General features: G+C 34.3%; 1 protein-coding gene across 1 annotated transcript in view; it reads left to right on the top strand.

Moving 5' to 3' along the window:
* DAAM (disheveled-associated activator of morphogenesis-like protein) overlaps window positions 1–25887 on the top strand; it is a 74772-nt gene that overhangs the window by 34616 nt on the left and 14269 nt on the right. Inside the window, exons 4-8 of the mRNA XM_089697543.1 lie at window positions 1625–1753; window positions 22329–22496; window positions 23196–23414; window positions 23695–23835; window positions 25437–25665. Coding sequence (XP_089553669.1) covers window positions 1625–1753; window positions 22329–22496; window positions 23196–23414; window positions 23695–23835; window positions 25437–25665 — 886 coding nt within the window. The remainder of the gene's footprint in view (window positions 1–1624; window positions 1754–22328; window positions 22497–23195; window positions 23415–23694; window positions 23836–25436; window positions 25666–25887) is intronic.

Genomic DNA, 25887 nt, shown 5'->3' with positions numbered 1-25887 from the left:
TACTGTTTATTTCTATTGCTAGGTATGTTTATTAAGGCTAATAATTGTGATGGCTCACTTTGTTTGGATTGAAATATTACAGGAGCTTATAAAATAATCATCAAAATATTCGATAACTTTCATATAAAAAATTCGAAAGCTTTACAAAGCTCTAAATATTGCATTATTTTCATAAAGCTCTCAGTATATATATTAGTAAATTAAAATATGTGCTTTGCATCCAACTGTACGAATCAAGAAACATGATTGAACAATGCTACGAATTGAGATCTTTTTTACAAGTCAGTTAAATATAATGTAAACATACGACAAGAACAAAGTAAATTAATTAAAACGTAAAACACGGTTAACCTTACATACTAAGCGGTCGCCATTCAATTTAAATGTCCTTTCCATCCTTCCGCGATTCCTTATTGAGACAACTTGTCAGTGCCTTTTGTGGATGTTTTTTTTATAAGTAGTATTGCATCGGTTTAAGGGAATTTCTATGATAGTGTATATTTTTATTTTATTGGTGGGTAGGTTGATGAGGATATTATGACAGTTGATAATAGTTTTAAATTATCTGTGGTAGGTACAGTTAGTAAATCAGTAGTTAATAATGGCAAAGTTAAACAATTCCACCAACAGGAAGGAAGGATTACACATATAATATTTTAATGAACTTTTGAACGAAAGAATTTAAGTGACATTACAAAATATTTTATTGATTTTTACACGAGTATACTCATTATATTATTAACAAAAATATTTTTTTTTAAGAACGTGAACCAGTTATAAAGGTGTGATACAGATTTATCTAACAAATAAATTGGTTAGTTAATGAATTTATCAACTCATTTCCATTTATAGTTTCAGTTGTCTTATAAATTACCTGACTCTAGTGTATGGTTGGCATTTTGAATGTTTAGTTAGAATCGTGATATTTCAAAGCTAATCTGTATAATAAACCAGATTTCAATTATTAACCGGAACTTGGGTTCATTGTACAAAAGGGCTTATTAACTGTAGAGTTGTTATAAAATCAAATTAAAAATATTAAATAAATAGTTTACTGGGTAAGAAATTCCCTTATTCCTATTTGTTCAAGACCGTCCTTTATTGTATGAGTGATTGTTGGAAAATATTTTCATTGAGATTTATGGTTTCGCCGTCTCGATATTTTTTACAATCTTTCATTTTTGCTTCTTTGGGTGTTGTCCATATGAGGCTGGATATTGCATCGTATGACTCATCTACACAATGGTATCGTCTTTTTTCTCTTTATAAGGTACTACGTAATTAATATATTACAGTGTAGTTTTGAAGAACGTTAAACTATAAGTACAAGTATTTGTTTTTAAATAAGTGAAATATTTTTACTCTAGAACTTAAAACCTAGAATGATAAATAGACATAGACTGCATAGTTCGATCATACAATGCAGTGACTTTTAATAGTTCTGCAGCTTTTTCATACTAAAATTTGTATATTGTATATCAATGTTCTGCACACCTAATTTAGGCCTCGGCAGCCAATTTACATTGGAACGAGCCAATAGCTTACAAGACGTATATGTACAAATATAAGTGCACCATTTTTTTAAATCCCCACGCAAGTGTTATAATCTATCTTTTTGTTCCAGAACGATGAGCCTCCCGAGATCACATACTGCGTGGTGGGAGGGGAGGGGGGTCTCGCGCTACAAGCGGTCACCCCCACCCACCCGATGCCGTCGCAAGATGAGCTCGACGCCAAGTTTGCTGAGCTGGTGGTATGTACCGTTTCTACTTAACGTAACTTTTGGTGTATAGGGCAGGCATTTATTTATTCAACTTTACTAGCGATTCGCCAAGAAGTTTCTACAGAGAAGAACCGGCAAGAAACTCCATAGTTTTAAATCATGAATGAACAACAAATACTTATAATAGGTCTAAAAATGCACGCTACATATAGGTAAAGGCTCTCGTTGATAAGTGGCGTGTCTATTGTCTAATTTAAATAACTTTGATTTCTCAGTAAGCTGCCTTTATAAAAAATCTTACAATATTGAAACTAAACAATGCTTTATTTTATCTACATGTTGTTTGATGTTTCCAGCATCATACATTTGTAAAATTAGTAGATGCTAAATTGTTCTACATAGAAATAATCTAGTTATTCACCCTATGTCCGATTTAATAATTTAGCTTTAAGCCTGTGATAATTGTATCTCATAATATTTAATTTTCAATTAATGACTTATCTACGTAAATAAGGATTGAATAAAATGCCAGTTTCGTGACTTTCAGTTATATCTTCAATTGAATGACTGAAAGTAATTGATCGTTAACCTTCTGCAGAGGTTTATGAGTAGCGTTTAGTTAAACGTCTTGCCCTATACAATATATTAGGGTGTATATTATTATTATTGAGTATTGTTACTTTATTTGATTGAAATCTAAGCTCTTCAGAGCTTGTTTTGAGAGCGAAATTTATCAGATTTTTTAATTTATTAGGCCTTTGGGGCTATAGTTGTTTTATGGTATCTATTTACTATGTACTAACTATGCAATTTCTTATCGTGTATAATAATCACATTACTTAATTTTGATATGAAATATGTTTTTTAATGTAAATTGAGAACAGATTAACATATTTATTCTCTCAATAGCGATAATTCGATGGCACTTTAACTAAATTAAGATCTGCCTTTATCATATTTACATTAAATTATATTTTATCGCTGCCCTCATTGCAATTAAGTTGTTCGCACGTAAAACTCGTATTTTATATGGTACCATTTGACGATATAATTGACTCGTTAATGGATTTTCATCGTTTCTCAAGAACACCTGCGCGTGCGCCGAGTGAACTTTCCTTTGCGTATCAAGTGGGTTATGATTAATTTCACGTACTATTTTGGGAGTTACAGAAGATTTTGAAGTGATAAGCTTGAACTTGAGGTTTTGTTCCGATTCCCCGGAATGAGTTTTACCTATAATTTTTTTATTGTGGTTTTATCCGGGCATTATTTATCACGAAATAAACTTTCAGGCAATTTTCTACATGTTACGATCGAGTGTAGAAACGCCTTCACGTTGATTGATTTATTTTCTTCGATATTATATTAGTTATTTTTTCAGGTAGGTAAGCATATAGGTAATATTGGAATGATTAGCATCACAGTTAACTTATAAGATTGTTTATAGACGACGATATTTTACAGCAAGCGATATAGATACAAGGAAAATAGGAGGTATCTAATAAGTAATCGAATTCGTATCTATGATCAAAATGAATAATAAAGAATAGAAAGGTCGAAATACATTTGAAGTTATTACACCTGTGATTGAAAGTTAAATAGATATCATACGATAGATATTATTTAAAGAACGCAGTCGAAAGTAAATGATTATTGTATTTATATTGAACTTTCTATACAATTATAATATACTAGCTTCCGCCCACGACTTTGTACGTGCATCCCGTTTTTCCCCGTTCCCGCAAGAATTTCGGGAAATCCTTTCTTAGCGGATGCCTACGTCCTAACATCTATCTACCTGCATGCCAAATTTCAGCCCGATACGTCCAGTGGTTTGGGCTGTGCGTTGATAGATCACTATATCAGTCACCTTTGAGTTTTATATATTTAGATTAATAATTAAATTTTATAGCATTTCTTCTAAAGTTCATTACCTATACTATAAAACACTCCGTTTATAGAGTGCATCTTTTAGGGCTGATTTTTCAATCCTTGGTTAAAACTTATTCGTCGAATAACGTATTAAATTACCATTTATGAAAGAATTCTAATTGCCCGTATTTGACAGTTTACAGGTGACATTTTAATATTATCGTGTAATTCTTTATTGGACGGGTAAGCTTTATCCAAGGATTGAAAAATCGGCCCTTACTCGAATAAACCATCAACACTTAATTCAAATTAGATACTTAGATACATATATTTGCAAGAATGTAAATTAAACCAAGCTATAAATTAATTACGAATGCATAATCGCACATTCAGTTCCTCATTCCAAGACAATATCCGATGTGAATCTAACAATGATTTATGTAATACCAATATACACAATATATTATTATCATTACGTGTTACTTTCTCCTATGACAGATTACTCGATCGCGTGCCGGACGGACCGGCGACCGCTGGCTGGTTTTATAGCCTACGTGACGTGTACGACACGATATTGTTATCTTATATCGGAACAGGATAAATCGTTTATGGAGCCATCTCATATATCTTATCGGTTATATCAGGGTCGGGTTTTTATAACAGTAACATAGGCATTGCTTTAATGTTAAGAGTTGTTGTTGAATTTAATGGCTAGAAAAGACTGTTATGGGACAAACTTCTGTAGTAAACTTACGTCGGATTGATATCTACGAACCAGTTGAATACTTACACAAATTTTTGCAAGGTACCTGTGTGTGATGACATTGTATTTCCATATATGCGTAAATCAGAACATAATATGTCTACAAAAAGTTACCGCTCTTATGGCCGACTTTGATATTGGTGTTAATTCACATCAGGGGTACGCCTGTAGCGGTCGGACTCTGCTTCCCTATTACGAAATTAAATTGTGTGTAATATCTAAAATATGAAATAATGTGACGGTTATTGATGTTCTGATAAAGTTTTAAATAAAGATTTAGTTGTGGAAATCGTGTCGTATGTCGTAGACGTAACTTTGAGATCGAGTGTTGTAAATAGGTTTTGCAATAAAGTAGTGGATGCCACTCGGCTTGAGCATTTGATAGGATTACGTGCGTCGCGACTGCTTCTCAAGGGGTCACCTTTTGAACTCTGTACGCGAAGGTTCTTGTATAAAGCATACGATTTTTCTTATAAATGATTATCGTATAGGATGAAACCTAATTGAATCATTATGGTCACCCAAAATCTATATTATAATGTCTAACGATTGAAAAGGTCACGCATAATTTATATAATCGATTTATTAAGTAATCTTGATGATATGACATCATTAGTAAATTTATATGAATAGTCTGAGATTTGTGAGTTCTTGTGATCTTGGCATTTTATAATCACACCGAAGCTGAAGTCACAAATTTCATAGACTGTCCTGACTATTCTATTGACTGATGCTAAAACCTATTCGCTTAAATACTTATTCGTGTTTCTGTTCTTGATTAGCATATATTAATTAAAGATGCCTCCAAGGGCTCACAAGCGCAGCAGTACCTTCCAAGTATACCAGTCAATCACCAGACGCCAAAACTTTCACCAGCTCAGATGGTGACGTTGATTGGCAGTGGTACAATCGAGATTAATGATTTCTCTTAATGAATGCGTGGTACGAAAGTTTGTGGTTATAATATGAATTATGATGATTGGATAAAGGGAAGCGGATGGTTATGTGATTGTTGACGGAATCTGGGTAGACTTTAGTAAGCTTTTAATTAACTCTTTAGTAACTTTCAAATTAACCGTTATTATCGTAAATTAAGAGTAGACATAATCAATGAAACTAAAACTATTATAATCTGTTGAGCCATTCTTGAGTTATAAGTTTCCTCTAACTAACCCAACTTTCTGATGCATATAGACTATAATAGGTTTTGTACTACGATATGGATACAAACTTTTGCAACGTTAGTTAATAAACATTTCGTTATGTAAATCATGGGAAAAATCTATAAGATAAATTAAATAAACACTATGTAATACAAACCGTGTGTAAAATCATATATTCACATTAATAACATTATAGAAAACTTTGAAGACCTGTTGCAAAAACTAATTCCACTTATAGGCGTTTACAAAAACACATATTACTTATCATATTTGTATGTTAATATTAAACTAATCTTGTGTTTATGTAGTACTTACGGCGGCTTATGTCATAATCTACATAATGTCCAAGTAATGTTACATGTAACCATAATGTATGTTACATTCACTTTGTTTTTATTGTGTTGTTTGTGTATTTAGGACCGTAACAACTAACAAGCATAAGTTTAGTTTTCAATCTTTTATGGAATGTATATGGTTTTTGTTTTTGACAAACAGATATTAAATAAATTGTTTATTTAATATAAATTATTCTCGGGGGAGCCTGACCTCTAGAGAACGCGTCCCCAGGTGGCGGATAGGGGAATGCTCTGTAGATATGCAGGGTAGGAGGGAAATACCTCCCGCGGACCAACAGGCACGTATATACTCTCTACTATGCCGATCTGACATATTCGGATTTAGGGTTAGTGGAAAGCAGCAGCACCAGGCAGGGTGTTGTGTAGAGGTCGGCGGCGGATGAACCTATGGAGGTCAACGGCGGCGTCCTAAGCCCCAGTTAGCAGGAGGGGTTACTGTCTTGGCGTCAGGTGGCAACCGGCCGTAAAACTAAAAGCCATTTTAAACTTCTCCTCATCATGAAAAGTAAAGTTAAAATAAAGTCGAGACAAAATGCTAGGGCGTACCCCCGAAGCGACGATAGAATTATAGGCGATGAAAATGCTAGGGCGTACCCCCAAAGCGACGGCACAGTCATGGATGTACACAGACAGAGCAAAAAGATGCGTATAGCAACTTGGAACGTAGGCTCCATGACTGGACGCAGCGCAGAACTGAGCGAAGTACTTCTCAGACGCAAGGTTAATATCTGTTGTATACAGGAAACCAAGTGGAAGGGGTCGAAAGCGCGAAATATAGGAAATGGATATAAACTCATCTATCATGGCAATACTTCTAAACAAAATGGCGTAGGCATCGTAATTGATTGTGACTTGCAAGAGCGTATAGTGGAAGTTAAACGCGTGAGCGACCGCATTATTTCAATAAAGTTTGCATTGGACAAACAGCCCTGCATGAATATTGTATCAGCGTACGCACCACAGACAGCTTGTAGTGAATTGGAAAAACAAGTATTCTGGAATGACCTAAATGACCTGTTGCAATCCTTCCCTCTAGGTGAGAGCAAATACGTTGGAGGAGACTTAAATGGTCATGTCGGAACTACCTCCCTTCCCCACCAGAGAGTACACGGCGGTCAGGGTTATGGTAACCAGAATACTCAGGGTATTGACATCTTAGACTTTGCAATCACACATGATATGGCCATAATTAACACATTCTTTAAGAAACCAGACAAGCATAAAATAACATATCAAAGTGGAGGATCAAATACCCAAATTGATTATATCCTAGCTGATCGTTCTAGGCTACATATTTTCAGAGACTGCAAGGTGATACTAGGGGAGCCTCTTACATCACAACACCGTCTGCTAGTCGCCGATATTATAATGCCAAAGACCACTAAAGTCTTTATGCATTACACACCTAAAATCCGATGGCATAAGCTATATCTAGTTGAAGGAGATAGATTCATAAGAGAAATGGTAGACTATGTGGACAAAGAACTGGAAAATGACACTCGAACAGCTGATATAATGTGGAGCAGCTTCCAAAATTATTGTTTGCAGAAAGCCTCAGAAATATTTGGAACCTCAAAGGGTCCTCTCAAGAATAACAAGCAAGCGCGGTGGTGGAAAGAAGAAGTAGAAGAAAAAGTCAAGATGAAAAAGAAATTATTTAAGATCTGGCAATTAAGTAGAAGTGAAGAGGATCGTAGTAATTATTGCATTGCGAAGAAAGCAGCTAAACGAGAAGTTGCCTGCGCAAGAGCTCATCACGACGAAGAATTCTACGAAAGACTAGAAAGAGCCAAAGACGACAGGGAACTTTTTAGAATAGCTAGACAAAGAAGAGTTAACAATATGGATGTTCGTAACTCGAGATACATCAAAAACAAGGATGATCAGCTACTGACCTCAAACGCTCATATTAACGCAAGATGGCAGGAATACTACTCGGAACTCCTTAATCAGACGTATCCATACGAAGAACCACCACACTTACCAGCTGTTGAGGGACCAATACAGGAAATTAGCCTAGACGAAGTTAAAACATCTGTTAGGAAAATGTCTAACAACAAAGCAGTGGGGCCTGACGAAGTACCCGCTGACCTATGGAAAAAGTTGGGTGAGAAAGGAGCTCTTTTCCTCACACAACTTTTTAAAATTCAAATTCAAATTCAAATTTATTTATTTGCAGAATGTACATTTACAAAGATGTTAGGTAGATACATATTACATAGGCTCTTAAACATTCTGGCTCTTAATTGAGCATGCAAATATATTATAAATTACAATAAACAATTTTATATTACACAACACTAGATCCCATTAACATTATATATATATTAAATTATAGCAGCTATTATAAATTTTTACAAACAAATATTTCGGTCGAATATTCGGTTCGGAAATTAGTTTTTTTTACATAATATTATTATAATAAATAAAGAAACAAAAGTCAATACAATATTTAAGCCTAAGCCAAGTCCTCGTTCATCTTACATGTCAGAAATTCATTCACCGTATAAAAGCATTTTTGTTTCAGAAATGAAGTAATCCTCCATTTAAATTTATTAAGATTACAACTCCTTATATTTGGGGGAAAGTGATTATAGATTTTTATAGCCATTCCTTGACAATTGGCACAAAATAATTTTGATTTACACATGGGGAAGCGTAGTCGGGTGGGATCCCTAGTCTGAAACAGGCAGTCTTTTTCAAAAGTAACAAAATGATATGTATGTTTTTTTACGAAAAGAGCTATCTCGAGAATATAAAGGCAAGCTACAGTCAGGATCTGTAACCTTCGAAACATCGGTCTGCAACTATCGAGGGGTCCTATTCCTGTTATAGCTCTGACACACTTTTTTTGAGCTAGAAAAGCTTGGTGTACGTCAGTAGAATTACCCCATATTAAAATACCATATCTCAATATAGAGCCAACATAGCCGTGGTAAGCAACAATAGCGGCCCTTTCTGAAACCACATTACGTAATTTTCTTAGAGCATACACGAATCTATGAAGTCGTGATGCAACTGTTTGAATTTGCGATTTCCAATTACAATTTTTGTCAATAATAACACCTAAGAACTTAGTTTCTGCAAGCTCGGTCATTGATGTTCCGCGAAAAGTTAAATGTAGTGGGGTTGTTTTATTTTTATAATTGTGAAATTGAATAAAGTTTGTTTTACCTATATTAATGTTTAAATCATTAGTTTCTAACCATTCTATTACATTTTTAATTGTGTTATTAATAACGGATTGGTAGTCAGTAAGTTTGTTATCGGCAATAATAATTGATACATCATCAGCAAACAGTACACATTTATGCGGTGTTATATTGGGCAAATCGTTTATATATAGGAGGAATAATAAAGGTCCAAGGACGCTTCCTTGCGGCACTCCACTTCTGTTATATTTAAGAGCGGATCTGTGCATTCTAACGTTTAGATCCGAGTGTGCGTGGGCTATTTCTACGTATTGTTGACGATTTTTTAAATAGCTTTCGAGCCAATCAAGTGCTGGTCCTCTTATTCCATACAGATTACATTTATGGAGAAGAATATTATGATTAACAAAATCAAAAGCCCGACTCATATCCAAGAAGATCGCTGTAACCTTTTCTCGCTTGTCCATATGCTCGATCAATGTTTTTACTAAATAGAATGTAGCCAATGACGTTGATTTGTTTCTTTGAAACCCACACTGCTCTTCTTTAATTATGTTAAATTTTTCTAAAAATGAATTTAATTTCCTATACATAGCTTTTTCAAATACCTTCGCTAGAATCGGGATCAGAGTTATGGGTCTGTAATTGTTAAGCATCTGTTTATCACCTTTTTTATAGACAGGCTTAACTATAGATATCTTTAGGCAGTCTGGAAAAGTGCCCTGTTCAAAGGAAAGGTTTATCAGGTGAGTAATAACGTCTGTCAGTTCTGTCTTGCAGTGCTTTAAAACGTGGGTTGTAATAGAGTCGTACCCAGCGGCTTTAGTATTTTTAAGGGATGCTATTATTGAAAATATCTCTAGAGTAGTACAGGGTGTCAGAAATATAGATGAATTCGATGTTTGAACACAACTAAAGTCTGGTGCTAATCCAGTTCTTGTTTGCGTTATGTTAGTAAAGTGGCTATTGAATTCATGGGCTATTTGATTCGTGTCAGTGACAATTTTTCCGTTAGCTTTGATTGGACCTATTTCATCAAATGACCGCACCTCATCTATCTTCTTTTTGATTAAATTCCAGGTTGCTTTAGACTTATTAAGTGCATTATTTAAGTAGTTTATGTTGACAAGCCTCTTGGAAGTCTTTACACATTTTTTTAGTATTTTACCGTAGTCTCCCTGTAGTTTTTTGTTTTCAGAAGTTTTATTTTTGTAATAGTTATAAATAAGTTGGCGTTTGGTTTTGCAGGATTTCCTGAGGCCTTTCGTTATCCATTTAGGTGCATGGTTATTACAACTTACTTTAATTTTAATAAATGGAAAGCAGAGATTATAGAATAGTACTAGATTACTGTGAAATTCTTCGCACGCTTTATTACTATTTAACTCCTCGTATACATTACTCCAAGTCAGGTTAGACATGCAATCTCGGAATTTGGATAGATTTTCCTTACAATAATCTCTTCTTTTAATGAACCAATGTTTAATTTTTGGATTAGTTTTTGTAATAGGTACCGAGAGTGATTGACCAGTGTTATGATCAGAAAGGTACAATTGGTGTACATCACCCTTCGCCCCATCTATATTGCTAATTATATGATCAATACAGGTCTGCTGCCTTGTAGGTTTTGTAATGTGCATTTTTAAGTTATAATTCAACATTATATTATTGTAAGTATTTGTCATATTATTAATTTTTAAAATGTTGATGTTAAAATCACCACAAAGTATAAGTTTTCTATCTTTTTTATGTAAAAGCCGATGCAGGAGTAATTCGAGTTTCTTGAAGAAATCCGATAGATTTGAGTTTGGTGTCCTATATATGCATATAACAGTATAGTCTAATTTAGGAATTTCAACGCCACAGCACTCAAACAACTTTTCCTCAGATAACTCTATACAAAAGTCTATCACTTTAAATTCCATTGGTTTTCTTACAAAAATACACACTCCACCTCTCTTTATATTTGTCCTAGAGTAATAAGTTGCTAAGCTATAATGTTTCAATAAGATATTAGGTTCGTCACCTTTTTTTACAAACGTTTCAGAGAAGCAAAGAATATGCAAGAACTCAATTTTAATATCTTTTAGTTGAGGAAGACACAATTCTATCTCGTCTAATTTATTTAGGATACCAGCTATGTTTTGATGAACTAAATAAGAATAATTTTTTAAGTATTTTTTGGAATAATGGCTCGGCGATCTAAAAAATTGACGGAGGATGGATTTATTTTCGTATCACTATTCGAATTGTTCTTTATATTTGAAAAGTAATAGGGTATGGTTCCTTTTTTTATTATATCTGTTACCGCTTTTGTTTGTTTGTGGATGTTGCGCTGACTAGGCTTCCCTTTAATTACCGAAAAATAGTAAGGAATGGTTCCTTTTTGGACATTAGCATTTTCAGGCTTATTTTTATTAAAATTACAAGTATTAACATTAATATTGGAAGAAAGTCTGTTAGTGTTACAAAATATACCCTTTTGTTTATTAAAGGTCAAGAATTTGTTTTTATAAAAATCGTAGTCAAATATTAGATTTAGGCCCAGTTTCATCAAGCTCTGTTAGTTAGTTTAACACGCTGTTAACTCTTTTAACGGGACATCAATGTAAGGGAGTGTCCCACCATGACCTAATCGAGGATTAGTTTCCTTAACACGGCATTATATTTAACCCGTGGCATAGAGGCTCTTTAAATTTTTAACAAGCGATTAGAAAAAATGATTTGAAGTTTTCTTGCTGTCAAGATGGACTCTGCATACTATTTTATTTTTGTAAATGAAGATGTGTTGGATGATTTGTATAATTTGGATTATATAGTGCGACCGCGACGGCCCAGAATTTATAAAGACGTCGTCATTGTTTCGAAGAATATGATGATGTTGATTTTAGTACAAGATTTCGTTTATCAAAACAATCGGTTTTGGAAGTATTGCAATTAATTGAAGATAAACTCGAATAACCGTCGGATCTGTAAGTAAAACTATCTCGTGAGGTAATATTTATATTTATGTGCATAAAAGGTTCCTTCCTACATACTGTATTATTTTCAATTAAACCATAATAATCCTGTGAGTCATGTCAAATCTAGTATTGAATACCAATATAGGTACTTAAAATGTAAACTTCACCACTACTCAGGTAAGGCTCAGGCCTCCTCATGATTATGAAATGTACTTATCTTAATTTTAAATTCTGTTTTAGGAATCTATCAGTTTCACCTACAGACCAACTGCTTATTGTAGTGCAGTGCAGTGATGGCTCAGTGGTGAAAAACATTGTGAGGAAACCGACATATCATAAGATAGCGTAGTGGATAATGACCTGATCCCTTACCGTGTTTAAGTTTAAGTTAGCACTACCAATCCCATGTCCCAGCAGTGAGAAAGTATATGGGCTGACGATGATGATGATCCTAATTTAATTTAAATGTGACATTGTTATAGAAATATGTAATTTTTCATGTTACCTAAATAAATAAAACTTGTGTTTTTATAAAACATTTTTATTGTACCCTTAGATTGTACCTATCAACATCATTCAATAAATAGGTTATAACAACTAGATACTAGGTTATTACAAACAAGAATTTACTATTAATTTACTTTAAATGTATCTTTATTTTTCTTGTTTTAATTGCTCTTCTAGTATGAGATCTCTCGCACTTTCCTTCTGACTCCGAATTTTTTTTCGTAATTTCAACCAGATCCAGTTTACCTTCGACCAAGTGAAATTGAACCGCGATTTTTCTTCAACATTATTGTATTTATTCAACTCAAAATAAAATTAAAATAACACAAGAAAAATCACAACAAAACAATCTCCAAATAACATCAAACATTTGTAACCATGGTAACGACCAAATCGTTTGACATATAAACCAGCAAACGTAAAAGTTTCTACATGATTATTAAATTGTATACTGTGTTAGAACATTTCAATTTAGTCGAATTACCAAACATGACAGTTATTATACAACTAGAACAAATAGCCCCAACGTGCGAAACTATGGCATTGTCAACTATGACATTTTGTTTCGGGCGGTTTAAAATACGAATGAATGATTCGTGAGTCGCTCAGTTAATGGTCGATTTGATAATCGGCTGTTAGATTTCCTTCTTGGGACCTGTAGAGTTGACAACGATGTTAAAATACATGTTTAATTTGAAGCTCGATTAATAAATGTCTGATTTAGAAAATATTGGTGAAATTGGGTCTTAGTTTGACACATATAGCTGACAAATTCTGTGCTTTTGTACGGTAAAGATTGTAATTAAAATATAAATATGTACAATTTTCAAAATTTGAACATACATTTTGGACCATTTTATTTAATAGTGATTCATTCAGATATTTATTTTTATACAAACTTAGTACAATTATTTTACAGTTTTTTAAACGTTTTAATGTAGTTGATAACTCAATCATAACTTCATAGGGATTAGTGTCATTTTCCCCGACACAGAGTACCAGGTAGTTTTCAGGAAGATCATGAAAACTATCCAGAGAATTCAGAAGGCTTACTGTTTTTGCATAGGGTTTAATCCACGAGTTGATGTAGTATTTACCATATTTAGTACCATATCTTGAGTGTATAAGTTCCAATGTTAGTCCTTTACACTGTTGACTACCAATGAGTAAGATTTCAGGAACATTATTAGGTTTGGTTTGGCTTGGCTTATCTTGTGACTGGGAGTTTCTTCTCATGCTCGTAGAATTACCGGGAGGCTCAAAATTATTTTTTGTAGAAATTCCGACGTTATTCGTATTGTTTTCATACAGTTGAAGGTCATTACAGCTCATGTTTAATTTTTGCTGACGGAATAAATTTTTTTTTAATAGAATTCTACGTGATGGAATTCCTACTGAATGGAGGAAAAGCTTCTTAGTCCCATTCTTTAAAAACAAAGGTGACTTAAGACGGTGTGAAAACTATCGTGCCATAAAACTCATGTCACATACACTTAAGATATGGGAGAGAGTCATCAACAATCGACTCCTGCAGTTGATTAATATCACTGAAAACCAATGTGGCTTCACGGCGCAGAAATCAACTACTGATGCCCTGCACTGTGTGAGAATTTTATTGGAGAAGCATAGAGAAATGAAGAAAGACATCCACCTCGCATTTATAGATTTAGAAAAGGCCTTCGACCGAGTACCACGACATTTGATCTGGGAGTCTCTGCGGTCACAGAATGTTCCAGAGTATTATATCAATGTGGTTGCCAATATGTACCATAAGGTTACTACTAAGGTGAGAAGTCCGGCAGGGTTGAGCAAGGAATTTGAGGTGGCAGTGGGTGTCCACCAAGGTTCGGCGTTGAGTCCGCTACTTTTCAATCTCATCATGCATTATCTGACTGCAAACTTGCAAAGAGAACCTCCCTGGGATTTGTTGTACGCAGACGATATTGTACTGATTAGAGATAGTGCCGAAGATCTTGAAGAAGCACTGGAGAACTGGAGACACGCCTTAGAGACCGCAGGTTTGAAGATCAATCGTCAAAAGACGGAATATATGCAGTGCTGCTATGGCTCAAATAACCAAGATCGCACTATTAACATTCAAAGTCACCCGCTTAAAACTGTCGACCATTTTAAATACCTAGGCTCTGTTATATCTAACAACGGTACCATTGATGCAGACGTGACCAACCGCATCAACACTGGCTGGATGAAGTGGAGGGAACTATCCGGCGTACTCTGTGACAACAGGATGCCGGTGCGTGTGAAAGGGAAGGCATACAAAACAGCGATTCGACCAGCTCTCATTTACGGTAGTGAATGCTGGCCCATAAAACAGGCCCATGCGACAAAAATACACGCAGCGGAAATGAGGATGCTCAGATGGGCTGGAGGTGTTACCCTTGCCGACAAAGTGAGAAACACTCATATCCGTGGTAGCTTCAAGATAAGACCAATAGAAGAGAAGCTGTCGGAAAGACGTCTCCAATGGTATGGCCACGTGATGAGAAGACCTGAAGAGCACATGACCAAGCGAGTCTTGGCCATAGATTCTGGACCGAAAAAGCGAGGTAGACCCCTACAAACTTGGATGTCTGTTATCAACAAAGACCTGAAGAAAGCTCAAGTAAATGATTCGACGACCCGGAATCGATGTCTCTGGCGAAGAATGACGAGGAGAGCCGACCCCAAGTGAACTGGGATAAGGCTAGGCACAGTAGTAGTAATCTCTGTTCGATAAATAAAGGAAATCTTTACCCTTTTTTCCATTCTTTTCTCTGTTATGTACACATTATGAAGTTTAATATGCGGATGTGTATTCGGTTTTGACGAGGAGGCTTATAGGTACCATAGCACAGAATATTTTATAGTAGCTAACGACCTTAGTTCATAGTATAATCTCTTTATACTATGATTATACGACGGATAGACATACGGCCTCGGCTTAAAGGCTAATAAGCTATGATGTATTCCATATATTATTAGAAAACACAGTTTTCCTACGGAACCCGAATAAAATATTTCCACGTTTATTAAAACACACAGTAAACATTACTTTAGGGCAAGTCACGATATTTTTCTCGGTATGCAACAAAAGTTGCCACAATTTGAATAGCAATAAGATATCGATAAATTCGCTGACCTTGACATAGCGAAGGGAGTCACGATGCACTTAGCTGGCCGTTCCTTTTATCGCATGGTTATGTAATTTTTAACCGACTTGAAAAAAGAAGGAGAGAAGATTTTTGATCCTCCAACAAAGTTTGAGTACATATGTATTTATAAAAAGATTGGGGAAATAGGTAGGTATCGTCTTATTTGATGCAGTAGGTAGAATTTCTTCGAGTATTTAATAAACCAAAATAATTAAACGTGATATTATTCCTACATATGTTAAGTTAAAGATTTGTAACTTGTAAACTTCTTATAAATGAGTTAAATCCGTTTCCACTAAAGAATTTATCTCAATCGGTTGAATTCCTGAGTATCAATGCTTCGTAGAATTTACTTATGGTATATATATATGGGTGATTATACAAAAATGGGGTAACTTTTGAGGATATTTTGTTTACTATATTTTTTATATCAGATTGTTACAAATTAGGGTGTATATGATAGCTAATCTAATGAATATATTGTTCCATATCGGGCCAGCCAGTTTTTTAAGTAGATTGTGAGATATTTTAAATTTTCTGAAATTGGCCTCCAGGGGACTGACGAGGCTAACATGGTACTGATAAAAAACACAATTTTGTAATATTCTTAAAGAAATTGAATGAAAATTACTACAAATCTCTCAGTTTTAATAATGGCACATGTCTTTTAAGTATTAAAATCACTTAGTTACGTTTAAAAATGATAATTAATAATATGTGATACTGGGAAAAAACAATGTCTCAAGTTTCAAAACAGCCTACTGACATTTAACGCTACGTGAATATTCTTACTCTCTTACTTAACTTTTTCTACTTTGACTTAGTTTTACTTGATATTTCAAGTAATTCACAAACAATAGAAACAAAAAAACGGCCAAGTCCGAGTTGGAGTCCTAAAAAACCTATTTTTTATTATGCTGTAACTAAAAATTTACACTTTTAGCAATTTTTCCTTATCTGTGTTATAAAGACGTTGCTATTTACCAAGTAGAAGTAAACTATATAGCAGTTTATAGTCGACTGTATACACTGCAAGCATCCTGTGTGTTTTTTTATTCCCTTGCGAATATTTAGTTTTGCGGAAATTTGCAGTATTAACGGATGTAGGTATCTTTTGATTGCGTTGCGTTATAAGTTTGATTTTTTTACAGCCCTAAGGGTTCTTAATCTTGAGTATCCAATATAAATTTCAGATTGATACCTCCACGCGTTCCAAAAAAAATGTCTTAATAGACAAACGGACAACAAAGTGATCCTATAAGGGTTCTGTTTTTTCCTTTTGAGGTTCGGAGCCCTAAAAATCTACCAATATTTATGTTAAAAGTACTAATTATAGTAAAATTAAAAACCAAAGTCTCGAATGAAAGTCTCATCTGAGTTTTCATAAGAGCCCCTTGACATTTTTATAATGTTATTAAGTATATTAATTAACTTTTATGTTATTTTGAGGTAAGTTTACTTCACAGTAATATACGTATACGTATTTATCTGATAAATATAAAAAGCTATGCCCTGAAAGCATCAAAATCAATAATTAAAATAAAATAAGATCTTTTTTAATAAAATTATTAGTAGTTTGTTTCAATAGCTCTTTTCTTTGCTACTCTTTCTTAAATGTTTCTTCCCTAGTCAAATTCAGGTTCTTTTAGCGTGGCGCATGATGTTTTAAACTGAAATATAAAATAGAAATGCTTATACCAATAGCAATCAAGATAAAAGTTCTCAAAAACGACAGAATCATCAGTACTATGGGGTCGCGTCAGTCCTCTGGCACGATATCTGACAAAGGACTGATGCCAGCGGATTGATGAAAAGGGACTTAATATGAGGTTATAATCACAAATTATGTTTTTTTGCCTAATTTCTAATATCAACAAACTATATTTTTACAAATCATAGTTAACCATTTATAAATGAAAATAAAAATCGGATTAACAATAAAATAACGACTCACCATAGGACTGAAATGTTGACTGGCGCAGCAAGATTTTAGAGGACAAACACAACCCTAGCGCTGGTACAGTTATGACGGCCGTCAAAATATGCGGTGCACAAGTAACTTCATTACCAACATTAATACTTAGACAGGGATTTGACCTCGACTTGGTGATATTTAGCGAGAATTTCGAATTTAAAAAACACACAACGGACTGACTAGTGAAAACGATGACAAAGTTTAATTTTATTTTTTAAATAAAATGGAAAACATTGCGTTATGAAATTTGTAGTATATAATACTATGTACATCAAAGATTGTAGTGTTTTTGTAAGTTTTCTTAAATCGATGATAATGTTTAAACGATAGTCACTTGATTGTTGGTTTTCGGAGTTGTGACATGCCAAAGTACTGACATTTGAGGTATTAATTTATTTTTTTTATTCATTTGTATTTTAAATAAAGAAGTGAAATTGAGTGACCAAATAAAGGACGCTTCATTGTTTTAAAATAGATTGTTATTTGAATAAAATATAATAAGACTTTGTTTAAATTGGCTGATGACATCGAGTTACCCCATTTTTGTATAATCACCCATATATATATAAATATATATAAATATATATAAATATATATATATATATATATATATATATATATATATATATATTAGCGGTTTTTTCCTCTCCGATAGCGAGAACTTCAAGAAAATAAGAATTATCATGACACCTTTTTATACTTTACTTATATAATATATTTATTAGGTAAATGTATTTTTTTCTTATCATTAATGTTCATCACAAATTTGACTAAAATAATATTATATTCCATTAATATTGTAGTAAAGTAAACATTTGCTTAACGTAAAGGGAAAGCCAATTGCCATAATCTAATTTTATTCCTCAACTTGGAAACTAATTAATTGTACAAAGAAACTCTTACACGCTTCTAACCACGTTAAAACTAACAAGGCAGCTAATAATAAACGAAATATGTTATAGTAGTTATCTGATAAATAATAGCACGTGTAAGTAAAAGCAAGCTGTCGAACCAGCGCTGCTTTGACGAGATCACTTCGTTACCGTAAAGGCGGGTCCACACAGAGCGAGCAGCCTCGGTAAGTGACTCGACCGAGGATAATAACAAAATACGACGTTTTCTCGGCCAATCGACGTTTACAGTGACCAAATTGCTTCGCGAAGTTGCTTCACAAGACTGCTAGCTCTGTGGAGACCTGTCTAATAGACAGATGCACCAACAGTACACGGTCGGCACACGCGCTTTTCTTATCCTATTATTTCCTACGTCCACATTGACGGAGCAAACTCACGTGTCAAAAGCTTCGCGAGGCTGTGTGAATCCGCCTTTTAGAAGTTATGCGTTCATTTCATTCGACTTGATGTAAATTATACCACAGTATATTGCCTTTTCGCAGTATCGTATTCATATTCAAAAAGTACTTTATGCAGTAGATACCGAATAAATAAAGCAGTCAGGTTGAGTTTCTCCACCTCGTTTGATTTAAATTTATAGGAGAAAATAGTAAACCTTATTGAATGCTTGTTGACACGGTGTGAGATAAAATGATAATTTTATTAGGTACAAGCTAGATTGAGATTTTACTTAAGGCTAGTGTAGACTTGTGTTAAATGTGTTTTAATTTCCAACAGGCAGAAGGATAATTTTAATAGAGCTGATTCCTTCCTGATTATTTCTGCTTCGTCGTTCAATTTAAGATGTGCGAATAAAAAATACTTATTTAAATAAAAATCGATCCCTAAGGTGATTTCGTGTGTTGCCTAGTTGAGTTTTTAATAATTGCTCTAATTATTTGAATAAATTGAATGCATGTCTTAAATAATGCTATATATGAAGTATTAATATTTGTAATTTCTATTCAACAACTTTGAAACTGTTAAAAATAAGTGCTCATCTAAATTTCACTCAATCGAAAATACATTGAAAGCAGTTTGAGTTAAATGACTTGTCTTGTAAAGAAAGGGTCGAGCTTTCTTCGGCCAAACGTATTGACGTTTGTTGGTGGAAAGTCGAAAGCTAGGCCTTCTGTAATTGTCCAGTTTGCGATTAAATATGATTGTGAGGAGGCATATGGTGGATTTATATCTCTTCCATATTTATTAACATTCAATTTATCGCAACCGTTCCGGTCGTAAGTTGTCAATTGCTTCGTAAGTTGCGGTCGTAAGTTGTTAATTGTAATTAAAATGTATGCCGATGGTATATTTTATTTTATTATTAGATTTTTTCGAGTATGCAGCGTAAATGTGCAAATTACACTGATTTTATAGTTCTACTTTAATCTAATAATAGACCTAGATAGGACTGTTTATAAGTCCTAGTCGATATGCAAAGAGCTCTTTAATAGAATAATGAGCAAAAAAGTGATACAAATAGCCGTCTTTCAGTGCTCCTGTCATTTTTCTCTAGTTAATGCTTACTTTATGAACAATGCGAAAGAAAATTGTTCTTATTACATGTGTTTATTAGTCTCCGATCATATCTCAAGTATTTTGCTATCTTTTAATCTACCTTTTACGCGTTTTCTTGAAATTAAAATTAAAGTGCAATAACATTTTATTATATAGGTAGTAATCAAGAAAGAAAGTAGTTATATATATAGCCCTGTATTTGCAATAATGTTTTTATCAATTTTAACGGTGTTAATTATCCCATTACTTTGTATGCCCAAATTTGCATATGTGAGATATTAAATTTGTCACATTAACAGCATGAAGATAATTATGATGGAAACAAATGGGGTTGTTGACAGCTGCTGAGTATAGTTATTTATTACTTGCTTCATGTTTGGGTCATATTTGAGTCATTTAGTGTAAAATATATGTAGAGGAGATATTATTTAAGTGTTATAATATATGGGTTCATAGATTGTACAAATAGTAGTCTGTTTATTATCAATCAAAATAAAAGGTTCAGTGCGTTCTCTAATAATTAATTAATCATTAAATTTTGTTGGTTTTAATTGACAAGGATTCTTCATACATAAGCCAGATTTACATGTTTCTGTGTTCAAAAATGACACAAAAATGTTCATGGAAACATTTTTACCGTACAAGCTTTTCATGCTTTGAACTTAAATGTCGTTGTGTGGAACCTCCAGAAATATATTTTTTATTTATTCAAACTTATTTAAGAAACAGAAACACTATTGGTACTCATAACGTTGTAGTGCATGCAGTGCTCATTTTTTATTAGTTGTACATCATGTCCTATATTTTTTGTGTACTTTTTATGTAAAACAATCGATGTACTGCTGCTAATGAGCCTTAATAAAATAAAAATAAAAAAAAAATAAACGTTTTGATAACAGCTATGTTCTTGAAAAAATCTTTTTAGTTACTTTTCTTGAAAGCATGACGTATAATTTTTCAATAGCTATTTCGTCCAAACATTGCACCACTGCTGGGTGGAGTCTATGACCAACAGACCTTCAGTACCCATTGTCAAGTTGTCAACAGTCACATGTGACAACACTATTGCCCGAATATCAGAGGCGTGGTCCGTCGAGTACCTTGGCATTTCAATAGCGACCTGTGGGCTATGTTACAGATGTAGGGTTAGAAAGAATGCTTTTAACTGAGCTGTCTTTATTGTTTAGATTAGTCAATGTATGAGTAATTAGAGGTTGAGTTAAGACTGATTAATGTTTATGTTGAAGCTATGGTTATGTTAATTTGTCCCCTAGTGGGGTATGGGGCAGATGCATTATGCATACATCTGTTTCACTGAACGATTTTCTTAAGGGATAAGTGGGATGGATATGTTAGTGGAAATACGTATTCTTTGATAGAAGAGGGGACTCTTTCACCTTCGCTAAGATGCGTTGTTTAAAGTCGCTTATATATTTTTACTGTAGTTATGTGATGATATTTTCTTAACATAGGTATCCTTTAGTATGGTCAGACTGATGTTAAAAATAACATGGAATGTAAAGTTAGAATTTTTTGTGGATTGTCATAATATTTTTACGCATTATTCCTTTAAGCGGTTCGAGATGCACCTCACGTATACACATAACATTTAAGTGTCTAATTTTCTTTATAATTATACATACAAGAACCAGAAAACCATTTATGGAAGAGTCCTTCGGACGAGATTCTAGCTTTTTACCTCTCAAATTAACTGCATTAAGATGACCAAACTTTTCCACCTAAAACATTTTTGCGCTACGGTATTCGTGTGAAGGTTTAGTTTTTTTTAATGTTTCCATTTGCAGGCAGTGGAATCTTGTTTGGGAAATTGCTCGGTGATTAGATATTCAGGTTTCGTTCCAAGGTTTTTTTCCATATACTTTTTGGGTTTGATTAATTACACAGATAGGAAAGTGACGCCTATTATATCTTAATTAATGTAATTAAAATTATTACTATATTATACGAACTTCATCTGGATTAAATAAATCATGTTATATAATGACTACATCAATCTGTTTGTAGTAAGCTTCCTTTCAAATGTTGTAAGAGATTTCCATGGTACTTATTTACAAGCTGCTTTTGGTAGCTTGGACATTATTGGCACTAAAAGAATAAATTACCATTTCAAAAATTACCTGTACTGTGGTGTAGGAGGATAATACTTTATTAATAAATATTCATTTCTTCGTCTTTATTTCTCTACAATAAATTCTAACACGTATCTTCATATCCTATTCGGAGACATTATAGTTTCCTTCTAAAAACAATTATATTTTCTCCGTTCACAGGAAGAGCTAGACCTAACAGCAGTGAATAAAGCAGCGATGATGGAGCTCCCAGCGGCCAAAAAGTGGCAGATCTACTGCAGCCGCCGCCCGCCACCTGGCCAAGCGCTGCCCCTTGCTAATGCGCCGCAAGTGGAGGATTACATCAAGGCTCTTAATGAGATCGCTGATGTGAGTTGAAAGAATAGATATAGACTAACAGTTATTGACAGAATATAAGATCATACAATATAACAACTAACAAGTAGTAATAAACGCCAAATATTGTGGTTCTTAATGAGATTGGCAAATGGAAGTTGAAGTTGTGGGAAAGGATACTAAAAATGTAAACTAATTGTTGAATATTGATATTTTCCACACTAAGGATGTTATTTGCTGTAATACATTCTAGTTAAGTGTTGTACTTGATAAAAGAGCAGCATTATTATGTATGTTGTTTAGTTTAAATATAGTAGTATGATTAATAATAAACAAGTAAGTAACAATTTATTGCGTAAATCTTGACGACCTAAACACACTTTAGGCCTTACAATTTATGATTGTTTCAGCCTTTGCATCTGCATAAAATACTACAATGATGACATTAAAAACCATAAAATAAACTGAAGATATTGTAAGGTTTAATAATTGTCTTCATCAAATATAATTTTTTACATTTCACAAAAATTTTGGTACGAAGTTCAGTGTCACCCATTAAACCTACTATTATCTCGTCCAGCTTCTTTTCCTTAAATACGTTGTTGACTTGACGTTATTGATCTCACCGTAAATAACCTTATTTAATCTAAAAAAAAACTTACAACAAAATCTTAGCTTTTTATCAATAAATTACAAGTATGCTTCCTTAAAACTATATCATCTAAATTCCAGGCATTCGCATCATCAGAGGGAGTTCCACCAACCGAAGCGAGCGGCCTCGTCGACGGCTTGAAGACGGCACTACGGACGCGAGCGCATAGTTTCGTGTTACGTTTCATTAAGCAGGGAGGGCTTACTGCCTTGTTGGAGGCCTTGCAAAGAGCGCCAAGGGACGATGCTGTTACCAGGCATAACTTGATAGCCGGGATCAAGGCTCTTATGAACAATTCTGTAAGTTTTCTTTGGTAGAAGTAGCCTATTTTAGTGAGCCTATGTAGATCTTTGGTAGATTCACGTTCTCCTAGTTCCACCATCCGAATTGAGTGAGAGAATATATGAACAATTGAAGTAAGTTTGCTGAAATAATTTTGTTATGAAAGTTAAATTTGACAAGAAAATTTTGTAATGTACCTGGCAGCGTTTAAAGAAAAATTTGTTTTATAGGTAGCATTATTATAAGGTAGAACATCTTTTGGAGAAGAGATTTTTTAAATTAATGTTTATTTTTCAGACCGGCCGAGCACATGTGCTGGCTCATCCCACCAGTATCGACCTGATAGCGCAATCACTCGACACGGAGAATGTCAAAACTAAAGTTGCGGCTCTCGAGATTTTGGGAGCCGTGTGTCTCGTACCTGGGGGACATAAGAAGGTGAGGAAATTGAAACAATAAACTTAAAGTATTGCATTTGCTTAATTTCTTTGATAATTTGGTGAAATATTGACGAGGTGCTGGGGTTATGATTTATATTTACTACTAGCGGTCCGCCCCGGCTTCGCCCGTGGTACATATTTTCGTTTTTTCTACATAAGAACCATCCTCGTACTTCAAGGAATATAATAAAAAAAAAAATGTTGTGTGGTTTTATGAAACCACGGTAAAAGTGAAACTGTTCGAACGGTTCCGGACACTGCTTTGTGTAGCGCATGTCGCGTGACGGTCGGCTGCCGAGTAGGTATACCTACTCGGCAGCCGCGATACACGCGACATGCGCTACACAGACCAAAAAGTTTGAGACGATGTAATAAAAGTTTCACTTTAAAAAGAATTATCGAAATCGGTTCAGCCGTTCACACGTGATGCCGTGACAACGCGAAACCCGCCGCCTTTTTATAGCTCCCGCCACGAAACGCGTCGAACGCGGCAACTGATACACCAAAATAATCCTTATGGTATGATTCTGTATTCACGCGCGATGACTTTTAAGCGTATTTCATGTATAACTTTGGTATTTCTACACCGATTTACATGATTCTTTTTTTATTGAATAGATAATAACGTAAACTTTTTTTAATTAGGGATGAGTGAGAGTGTTGTAAACGTAAGAGTTGACAAATATAATCAGAAAGCTCCGAATTGCTAAGCTATTGAAGTTTCACGTGTTATTGTGAGTCAATTTTAAAAGATAGACATAATATGCTGTCTAGGAATTTATTTTTATATAATAATAATAATTGAAGAACATTTGTGTCGCACATGATTTCTATGTAGCTTTAACCATTAAGGCTGCACACGCGACGGAAGCTTAAAAAAAAGGAGTAACTTCTCCCGTTTTCCCCATATTTCCCTTCACTGCTCTGCTCATATTAATCGTAGCGTAATAAAAACAAAAAGTATACTATAAGAATAATTGTGCCAAATTTCGTTAAAATCCGTCGAGTAGTTTTTGTTTCTATAACGAATATACAGACAGACAGACAAAAATTTTACTGATTGTATTTTTGGCATCAGTAGCGATCCCTTAACACCCCTTCATAGTTTTTTTTAAATATATTTCATGTACAGAATTAGCCTCTCTACAGATTTATTATAAGTATAGATTTATTTTAAAATTATTGGGAGGCAAATGAGCAGACGCAATGCCTCATGTTAATAGTTAAGTGGGTTGTTAATAGGTGGAGAGTATTTTTACAACATTTATGTTTACAATATCTGGATGTCTAGTTGTTCGAGATCCTGATTTTTATTCAAAATGTGTCACGTCGGCTGGTAAGTGCTGGATGCACTGTATTTTTTTTTATCTTTTAGTCACTGTGTTGTGTTTGCAATACTCCTGGTTGATGGTTCCTTAAACGGTGGTCATGATTTGGATCATGTTGGTATCCTTTGCACTTGTTCCTACGTGATCTATATTTTAGAATATCATTTTTTAACCGACTTCAAAAAAAAAGGAGGAGGTTATCAAAAAATATACCGGCCGAGTATATTTTTTTTTGTGGCCTATACTTAAGTAAATACGCTGTATTGGGTAGGTGCTAGAGGCGATGACAGCGTACCAGAAGCACGCAGGCGAGCGGGCCCGCTTCTCGTCGATAGTGGGCGCGCTGGGGCGCGGCGCGGCGCGGCGCGGCGACCAGCTGCCGCTCGACACCGCGCTCATGTCCTTCGTCAACGCGGTGCTCAGCTACGGGCCCGGCGAGGACAGCCTCGAGTTCCGCCTGCACCTGCGCTACGAGCTGCTCATGCTTGGGATACAGCCAGGTGAGCGCAATAATCTGATCTGATCATTACAGCAGGGGTGTAACGAGAAGAATTTTAAAGAAACTCAATAGTTATTTTTCTAACTTCTGTAAGATGCTCTGTTCTGATGTTTTATGTGTCGCGTTAAGTCTTGTCTAGTGATAATATTGGAATTGACAACTTGAACATTATTTTCAGGATTTTATTAGCCTAGTTTCTGGTCCGAATATTTAAAAATGTCAT

This window comes from Colias philodice, chromosome 7, assembly GCF_061535455.1.
Source record: "Colias philodice isolate Cphi_HAF_F1 chromosome 7, ilColPhil1 Martin Lab GWU primary, whole genome shotgun sequence".
Classification (NCBI taxonomy): Eukaryota; Metazoa; Arthropoda; class Insecta; order Lepidoptera; family Pieridae; genus Colias; species Colias philodice.
The sequence above is the reverse complement of the archived record's forward strand: the minus strand, read 5'-3'. Positions and strand labels throughout refer to the sequence as shown.